The sequence below is a fragment of the Oncorhynchus keta genome, chromosome 25 (genome assembly GCF_023373465.1).
Source record: "Oncorhynchus keta strain PuntledgeMale-10-30-2019 chromosome 25, Oket_V2, whole genome shotgun sequence".
Classification (NCBI taxonomy): Eukaryota; Metazoa; Chordata; class Actinopteri; order Salmoniformes; family Salmonidae; genus Oncorhynchus; species Oncorhynchus keta.
In genome coordinates this window covers 38,397,524-38,407,523 of record NC_068445.1, presented here as the reverse complement: position 1 = coordinate 38,407,523, position 10,000 = coordinate 38,397,524, and the positions used below count along the sequence as shown (strand labels likewise).

At 45.9% G+C, this 10,000-nt stretch overlaps 1 protein-coding gene across 25 annotated transcripts in view; it reads left to right on the top strand.

Moving 5' to 3' along the window:
* Nucleotides 1–10,000, top strand: part of LOC118380890 (calcium/calmodulin-dependent protein kinase type II subunit beta-like) — a 181,478-nt gene that overhangs the window by 154,259 nt on the left and 17,219 nt on the right. For 11 of the 25 annotated variants that reach the window (XM_052479261.1, XM_052479257.1, XM_052479263.1 and 8 more), the window contains 3 exons: nucleotides 8,839–8,914; nucleotides 9,136–9,230; nucleotides 9,471–9,713. In XM_052479261.1, coding sequence (XP_052335221.1) covers nucleotides 8,839–8,914; nucleotides 9,136–9,230; nucleotides 9,471–9,703 — 404 coding nt within the window. In that variant the 3' untranslated portion in view covers nucleotides 9,704–9,713. Of the gene's footprint in view, nucleotides 1–2,671; nucleotides 2,810–4,959; nucleotides 5,143–8,838; nucleotides 8,915–9,135; nucleotides 9,231–9,470; nucleotides 9,714–10,000 lie in introns of all 25 variants that reach the window. The other 14 variants (XM_052479248.1, XM_052479245.1, XM_052479249.1 and 11 more) reach the window with 3 other exon arrangements.

Genomic DNA, 10,000 nt, shown 5'->3' with positions numbered 1-10,000 from the left:
CCGGTTACACAATCAGAGGAATATTACATTTGCAATAATGATCACGTGTATCTCTATGATGCGTGGGAACACTTGGGTACAGATTTCCAAAATAAAAAAACATCAATTGGAGCTGACTTCCTGGTGTTTTTACAGTCTTTTATGTCCAACAATGACAATTAAAAAAATATTATAATAATTGCTCAGAAAACTTGGGGAGCCGGCCTAAGGCCGGTCTAAAGCACTGCATTGCTGTGCTAGCTGTGCCACTAGAGATTCTGGCTTGAGTCCAGGATCTGTTGCAGCCGGCCGCGACCGGGAGATCCATGGGGCGGCACATAATTGGCCCAGCATCATCCGGGTCAAGGGAGGGTTTGGCCCGGCAGGAATGTTCTTGTCCCATCGCGCACTAGCGACCCCTGTGGCGGGCCGGGCGCAGTGCACGCTGACACTGTCCCAGGGTGTTTCCTCCGACACACTGGGTTCAGCGGGAACTGTGTCAAGAAGCAGTGCGGCTTGCCTGGGTTGTGTTTCGGAGGACGCACGGCTCTCGACCTTCGCCTCTCCCGAGTCCGTACGGGAGTTGCAGCGATGAGACAAGACTGTAACTACCAATTATATATCACGAATTGGGAAGAAAAAAAGAAAGAGAACTTGAGTAGCCAAATAAGACCACCCGCAGGCCAAATTCGGCACGTAGAACGCCAGTTGGGCAACGCTGCCCTATATAGTGAAATACTTTTGACCAGATCGCCGATAAAAAACAGTGCACTATAAAGGGAAAAGTAAACAGAGCCCTGGTCAAAAGTAGTGCACTCTGTAGGGAATAGGGTGCCATTTCATCCATAGTAATTATCACCATGATCATAATTATCATCCTGGATAATGAACCTCTTTAATAAACCACAGAACCAATTAGCTTGCTGTATTAACATTCAACCACAACAAAGACATCAGGGGAGATGGAAAATCCAGAGGAGGTGTTTAATGCATCGAGTCTACTGATACATCCCAAATGGCCCCCTATCCCCTATGGGTCCTTGTCAAAAGTAGCAGTGTTGAGGGAACAGGCTGCCATTTGGAACGTAACCAAGGTAGATTAAATACAGAGATTTAAAATCGTTAGTGGGTGTTTATTTGCTTTCCATTTACCTCCTACATGTTGTAAAATTCATTCATTTAGCTTTTTTTCCATCCATTTCTTCCCATTGTTCTGTCTGGTGTGTGTGTGTGTGTGTGTGTGTGTGTGTGTGTGTGTGTGTGTGTGTGTGTGTGTGTGTGTGTGTGTGTGTGTGTGTGTGTGTGTGTGTGTGTGTGTGTGTGGTGTGTGTGTGTGGTCAGGGAGAGTTTAGACAGTTCAGTTAAGACTGTCAGCCTGACACTCCTGCCCTCAGCCACAGGTTCCCCCCCACCACACACACGCACACACAATTATGCTTAAACGCACACACACACACACACACACACATAAATGTTCACACACACAGACATGCTCTTACATTCAACACACACACTGACACACACACACTGAGTTACACACTTACACTTACACACGTGATGTATAAATGCTCACACACACAGACATGACTTACTGAGTGACTTACTGAGTGACTCACTGCGAGTTACTTACTGAGTGACTTACTGACTTACTGAGTGACTTACTGAGTGACTCACTGACTTACTGAGTGACTTACCGAGTGACTTACTGAGTGACTTACCGAGTGACTTACCGAGTGACTTACCGAGTGACTTACCGAGTGACTTACCGAGTGACTTACTGAGTGACTTACTGAGTGACTTACCGTGACTTACCGAGTGACTTACTGAGTGACTTATTGAGTGACTTACCGAGTGACTTACCGAGTGACTTACCGAGTGACTTACTGAGTGACTTACCAAGTGACTTACTTACTGAGCTTGAGTGAACCCAGGTTATCCTTCTTCTTTTCTTCACTAGTCGTCAGTGTTAATATCAAACAATCATGTCTAACAACTGTTGTGAATAAAGCCTGTATTATACAAATATGAGTAGAGACACCACATTGTCTAACAAAAACTAGCCTATAAATTATAACTTAGCCTAGCATGAAAAAGCTGGCCTCATGTGTAGAGAGATTTAGAGATGTACACACTACTCTGTTTCTCATCCCTCACTCCTCTCTCTATCTCCAATCCCTTCATCCCCCTCTCCTGTCGTTCCGTTTTGAGCCATCTAAGCTGTATGTGTAGCGGCTCACTGTCTCCCACTGGTGGACACAGACAGAACAGCATCACAGTCCCAATGGTGCATGTCTCCCTCTTGTGGACACCGACGGAACAGCATCACAGTCCCAATGGCGCATGTCTCCCTCTTGTGGACACAGACAGAACAGCATCACAGTCCCAATGGTGCATGTCTCCTTCTTGTGGACACAGACGGAACAGCATCACAGTCCCAATGGCGCATGTCTCCCTCTTGTGGACACAGACAGAACAGCATCACAGTCCCAATGGCGCATGCATGGATTCTGTTTCAGCTCTTTCTCCTTTTTGGCATGCAGTTTGTCGGTGAAGATCTTCTGTTCTGTTCTCTTTTATTTGATTCATATTCATTGCCTCCCTTCCTCCCTCCTTGCCTCTCCCTCCCTCCCTCCTTGCCCCTCCCCCCCTCCCTCCCTCACTCCCTCCCTCACTGCCTCACCCCCCCCCCCAGCCACTAAGCTGCCAGACCTGTTTGGCGTTGTACGCAGGGCGTCAGGGCCCATGTCTGACAGGGAGGGGGGCACCAGCACACCCCCTCCAGCTGCCCCCTCCACCGCCTCCCCACCCATGGCACACACCCCCATGCAGTGTAAGTGCACTACAGGGGTGCGTAACAAATGGTACCCTATTCTTACAACACTTTTGACCAGGGCCCATAGGGGTCAGGCTAAATATAGTACACTATGTAGGTGATAGGGACAGGATGCCATTTGGGACGCAATGTACAGTACCAGTCAAAAGTTTGGACACATATATACACATATATATATATATATATATATATATATATATATATATATTAATTGTTTTTTCTTTGTTTTGACTATTTTCTACATTGTAGAATAATAATGAAGACATCAAAACTATGAAATAACACATATGGAATCATGTAGTAACCAAAAAAGTGTTAAACAAATTAAAATAGATTTTAGATTCTTGTAAATAACCACCCTTCTGCCTTAATTAATGACAGCTTTGCACACTCTTGGCATTCTCTCAACCAGCTTCACTTGGGATGCTTTTCCAACCGTCTTGAAGGAATTTCCACATATGCTGAGCACTTGTTGGCTGCTTTTCCTTCACTCTGCGGTCCAACTCATCCCAAACCATCTCAATTCTGTTGAGGTCAGGTGATTGTGGAGACCAGGTCATCTGATGCAGAACTCCATCACTCTCCTTCTTGGTCAAATAGCCCTTACACAGCCTGGCGGTGGGTTGGGTCAGTGTCCTGTTGAAAAACAAATGATAGTCCTACTAAGCGTAAATCAAATGTGATGGAGTATCGCTGCAGAATGTTGTGGTAGCCATGTTGGTTAAGTGTGCCTTGAATTCTAAATAAATCACAGACAGTGTCACCAGAAAAGCACCATCACACCTCCTCCTCCATGCTTCATGGTGGGAACCACACATGTGGAGATAATCCATTCGCCTACTCTGCATCTCACAAAGACACAGCGGTTGGAACCAAACATCTCAAATTAGTACGCATCAGACCAAAGGACAGGTTACCACTGGTCTAATGTCCATTCCTCATGTTTCTTGGCCTAAACAAGTCTCTTCTTCTTATTGTTGTCCTTTTAGTACGGGTTTCTTTACAGCAATTCAACCATGAAGGCCTGGTTCACGCAGTCTCCTCTGAACAGTTGATGTTGAGATGTGTCTGTTACTTGAACTCTGTGAAGCATTTATTTGGGCTGCAATCTGAGGCTGGTAACGCTAATGAACTTATCCTCTGCAGCAGAGGTAACTCTTATTCTTCCTTTCCTGTGGCGGTCCTCATGACAGCCAGTTTCATCATAGCGCTCGATGGTTTTTGCGACTGCACTTGAAGAAACTTTCAAAGTTCTTGAAATTTTCCGCATTGACCTTCATGTCTTAAAGTAACGATTAACTGTCGTTTCTCTTTGCTTATTTGAGCTGTTCTTGCAATAATATGGTGTTTTACCAAATAGGGCTCACTTCTGTATACCACCCCTACCTTGTCACAACACAACTGATTGTCTCAAATGAATTAAGAAGGAAAGAAACTCTAAATATTAACTTTTAACAAGGCACACCAGTTAATTCCAGGTGACTACCTCATGAAGCTGGTTGAGAGAATGCCAAGAGTGTGCAAAGCTGTCATCAAGGCAAAGGGTGGCTACTTTGAAGAACCTCAAATATAAAAAATATTTTGATTTATGTAACACTTTTTTGGTTACTATATGATTCCATGTGTGTTATTTCATAGTTTTGATGTCTTCACTACTATTCTACAATGTAGAAAATACCCTTGAATGAGTAGGTGTGTCCAAACTTTTGACTGGTACTGTAGGTACTTAGACAATCAGCGCTGTGTTCCAAAATGGCACTGTATTCTCTCTCATAGGAAAATGATCTGTTCAGTTTTGTTCTATTATATGTGTTTTGAGAGGTTTTCATTGACATGTTTCATAATCCTAGTAAATTACATTTTATTAGTAACATACATGTATTTAACAGATGTTTTTGCGGGTGTAGTGAAATGCTTGTGCTCCTAGCTCCAAAAGGAACATAAGCATTTAGCTACACCTGCAATAACAACGGCTAAATATGTGTAATCTTCATTCTAAATCTGTTTCATAGAATATGCCACTTTGTGTGCGTTCTTTAAACTTAGTTTTTTTTCATTTTATTTTCTGATCTGTTCTACACCTCCTCCTTATCTTTTTATTTATTTCTCCTTCTCTTTCCGTTGCTCTCTCTCCCTCCTGCGACCAGTATCCCGTCTCTCAGACCTAGTGAGCAATGTTCGCCGTTCGTCCGCCCCATCCTCAGCCCCCACTCCACCTGCGCCCGCCGGGGCGGAGGTGGTACCAGCTCCCAGGCCCACCCCCCACCCATCACACCCCACCTCCCCTCCTCCCCCCATGTCCCTCTCCAGCCTCACCCTCACCTCTCAGAGTGAGTACTCAGCATGACCCCTGACCTCAGAGAATCTGCCAATCAAATCGCTTCGTGGGTTTATACTGACAGTGCACGCTGTGATGCCACTCACTCAGCACCCTGACTTGTGTGATAACGAGAGTTCCCCCGATCATTATACCAGGCGAGGCAGGCCTCTTACCCAGCTCTAGGCCATATAGGTTTGAATCTATTGTTTTGGTGTTTACAACGTGGTTTGAGTGTTGCTCTAGATGCCTTTTGTCAGGGGTGCGTGACTGGTGGTGACTGGTGGTGACTGGTGGTGACTGGTGGTGACTGGTGCGTGACTGGTGGTGACTGGTGGTGACTGGTGGTGACTGGTGGTGACTGGTGCGTGACTGGTGGTGACTGGTGCGTGACTGGGGGTGACTGGTGGTGACTGGTGGTGACTGGTGCGTGACTGGTGGTGACTGGTGGTGACGTGACTGGTGGTGACTGGTGCGTGACTGGTGGTGACTGGTGGTGACTGGTGGTGACTGGTGCGTGACTGGTGGTGACTGGTGCGTGACTGGTGGTGACTGGTGGTGACTGGTGGTGACTGGTGGTGACTGGTGGTGACTGGTGGTGACTGGTGGTGACTGGTGGTGACTGGTGACTGGTGGTGACTGGTGCGTGACTGGTGGTGACTGGTGGTGACTGGTGGTGACTGGTGCGTGACTGGTGGTGACTGGTGCGTGACTGGTGGTGACTGGTGCGTGACTGGTGCGTGACTGGTGGTGACTGGTGGTGACTGGTGCGTGACTGGTGGTGACTGGTGGTGACTGGTGCGTGACTGGTGGTGACTGGTGGTGACTGGTGGTGACTGGTGGTGACTGGTGGTGACTGGTGGTGACTGGTGGTGACTGGTGCGTGACTGGTGGTGACTGGTGGTGACTGGTGGTGACTGGTGCGTGACTGGTGGTGACTGGTGGTGACTGGTGGTGACTGGAGAGCAGAACTTGGTAAATAGCCGTTTAATGTACATAACTGCCGGCGTACAAAAAAAACAACAAAACCCGTATCGCACCAGTCACATGAAGCACAAGTACTTACAATAAACAATTCCTGACAAGGACATGGAGGAAACAGAACATATACAACATGTAGTTAGGGGATTGAAACCAGGTGAGTGAAACAACCAGACAAAACAAATGGAACATTAGAAATGGATCGGTGATGGGCCAGAAGACCGGTGACATCGTCCGCTGAAAACATCGCCCAAACAAGGAGAGGAACATCGCCCAAACAAGGAGAGGAACAGACTTTGGCAGAATGCTTTAGGGCATTTAAAAGACTGAAATGTCGCTGCAGTGGATTGAGCCCATTTTACGGGCACCTGACCAATTACAGTTGAAGTGGGAAGTTTACATACACCTAAGCCAAATACATTTAAACTCCGTTTTTCACAATTCCTGATATTAAATCAAAGTAAAAATGGTTTATCTTGGTCAAATGTTTCGTGTAGCCTTCCACAAGCTTCCCACAATAAGTTTTGGCCCATTCCTCTTGACAGAGATGGTGTAACTGAGTCAGGTTTGTAGGCCTCCTTGCTCGCACACGCTTTTTCAGTTCCGCCCACAGATTTTCTATAGGATTGAGGTCAGGGCTTTGTGATGACCACTCCAATACCTTGACTTTGTTGTCCTTAAGCCATTTTTCCACAACTTTGGAAGTATGCTTGGGGTCATTGTTCGTTTGGAAGACCCATTTGTGACCAAGATTTAACTTGCTGACTGATGTCTTGAGATGTTGCTTCAATATATCCACATACTTTTCCATCCTCATGATGCCATCTAATTTGTGAAGTGCACCAGTCCCTCCTGCAGCACAACATGATGCTGCCACCCCCGTGCTTCACGGTTGGGATGGTATTCTTTGGCTTGCAAGCCTCCCCCTTTTTCCTCCAAACATAACAATGGTCATTATGGCCAAGCAATAAGACTCCTGAACATCTAGTCAAATGGCTAACCAGACTATTTGCATTGCCCCTCCCCCTCGTTTACACCGCTACTACTCTCTGTTGTTATCATCATTGTATAGTCACTTTAATAACTCTATCTACATGTACATATTACCTCAACTAACCGGTGCCCCAACACATTAACTCTGTACCAGTACCCCCCTGTATATAGTCTCAATATTGTTATTATTGGTTAGGGGCTCGTAAGTAAGTATTTCGGCCCATGTGACTAATAACATTTGATTTGATTTGATCTACCTGTGTGGTGGTGTTTTGCTTGTTGGATGTGAAAATTGTGAATTGTGTGGTTTCCCGTGTAGCAACTAATATTAACTGCAGTGATATTATGCCAGATGGAATGGAAGCGATTGTTCATTCAGCTGTGAGAGTTATCAACAGTTTGTTCAGCTGTGAGAGTTATCAACAGTTTGTTCAGCTGTGAGAGTTATCAACAGTTCGTTCAGCTGTGAGAGTTATCAACAGTTTGTTCAGCTGTGAGAGTTATCAACAGTTTGTTCAGCTGTGAGAGTTATCAACAGTTTGTTCAGCTGTGAGAGTTATCAACAGTTTGTTCAGCTGTGAGAGTTATCAACAGTTCGTTCAGCTGTGAGAGTTATCAACAGTTTGTTCAGCTGTGAGAGTTATCAACAGTTTGTTCAGCTGTGAGAGTTATCAACAGTTTGTTCAGCTGTGAGAGTTATCAACAGTTTGTTCAGCTGTGAGAGTTATCAACAGTTTGTTCAGCTGTGAGAGTTATCAACAGTTTGTTCAGCTGTGAGAGTTATCAACAGTTTGTTCAGCTGTTCAGAGTGAGTTATCAACAGTTTGTTCAGCTGTGAGAGTTATCAACAGTTTGTTTGTTTAGCTGTGAGAGTTATCAACAGTTTGTTCATTCAGCTGTGAGAGTTATCAACAGTTTGTTCAGCTGTGAGAGTTATCAACAGTTCGTTCAGCTGTGAGAGTTATCAACAGTTTGTTCAGCTGTGAGAGTTATCAATAACAGTTCTGCTGAGAGTTATCAACAGTTTGTTCAGCTGTGAGAGTTATCAACAGTTCGTTCAGCTGTGAGAGTTATCAACAGTTTGTTTGTTTAGCTGTGAGAGTTATCAACAGTTTGTTCATTCAGCTGTGAGAGTTATCAACAGTTTGTTCGTTCAGCTGTGAGAGTTATCAACAGTTTGTTCGTTCAGCTGTGAGAGCTTTCAACAGTTTGTTCGTTCAGCTGTGAGAGTTATCAACAGTTCGTTTGTTTCAGCTGTGAGAGTTATCAACAGTTTGTTCGTTCAGCTGTGAGAGTTATCAACAGTTTGTTCGTTCAGCTGTGAGAGTTATCAACAGTTTGTTCGTTCAGCTGTGAGAGTTATCAACAGTTTGTTCGTTCAGCTGTGAGAGTTATCAACAGTTTGTTCGTTCAGCTGTGAGAGTTATCAACAGTTTGTTCAGCTGTGAGAGTTATCAACAGTTTGTTCAACTGTGAGGGTTATCAACAGTTTGTTCGTTCAGCTGTGAGAGTTATCAACAGTTTGTTCGTTCAGCTGTGAGAGTTATCAACAGTTTGTTCGTTCAGCTGTGAGAGTTATCAACAGTGTGTGCCTGTGTGTAGTTGTGCTGGTGGTTGATACCAGATTACTAATCAATAATGTTTACGTGCGTATGAGGTGGATACTCTGCACTCTCACTGCCCTCCACTTGTTCTCTCCACTTGTGTGTGACTATGTCCTGCTTTCCTCCTACAGCACGTAAACAAGAGATCATTAAGATCACTGAACAGCTAATCCAGGCTGTCAACAATGGAGACTTTGAGGCATACGCGTGAGTTCATTTGAGTGTGAGAGAGTCAGAGTGTGTGTGAGAGTCTGACTGTGTGTGTGTGTGAGAGCGAAAGAGAGAGAGTGTGTGTGTGTGTGTGTGTGTGTGTGTGTGTGTGTGTGTGTGTGTGTGTGTGTGTGTGTGTGTGTGTGTGTGTGTGTGTGTGTGTGTGTGTGTGTGTGTGTGTGAGAGAGACATTGACCTGTGTTTGTCTCTCTCCACAGTAAGATCTGTGATCCTGGTCTAACCTCCTTTGAGCCCGAGGCCCTGGGAAACCTGGTGGAGGGAATGGACTTCCACAGATTCTATTTTGAGAACCGTAAGAACAAGCAACAGAGCACTTCTCATAACTTGAGTTAATACTCGTTAGTAGACCAATGGACAAAAACAATGCTCCCTCCCTCCCCCTCCCTCCCTCCCTCCCTCCCTCCCTCCCTCCCTCCCTCCCTCCCTCCCTCCCTCCCTCCCCTCCCTCCCTCCCTCCCTCCCTCCCTCCCTCCCTCCCTCCCCCTCCCTCCCTCCCTCCCTCCCTCCCTCCCCTCCCCCTCCCTCCCTCCAGTTCTGTCTAAGAACAGTAAACCTATCCACACCACCATCCTCAACCCCCACGTCCACCTGATTGGAGAGGACGCTGCCTGCATCGCCTACATCCGACTCACCCAATTTGTCGACGGCCTGGGCCATCCACGCTCCAGCCAATCAGAGGAGACTAGGGTGTGGCACCGCCGGGACTCCAAGTGGCAGAACATCCACTTCCACTGTTCGGGCGCTCCCGCTGCGCCTCTCCAGTGATGTACGTGAGGTACGGAAAGGGCCGCATTCGGTCTACGACGAGGTCCGGGGGGGGGGGGCAGCAGCACCGAAAATGATTTATATATTCCCTCTCCGTCAAAATTAGCAACGTTTAGTCTATCCATACATAATGGAATTTTGTATGCTCCTTGACTGTCTAGATTTCATCTCAGTGATTATTAGTCAGCTGGACCCAGTCAATAAACTGTATGAATGTAGTGATTATTAGTGAGCTGGACACAGTCAATAAACTGTATGAATGTAGTGATTATTAGTGAGCTGGACACAGTCAATAAA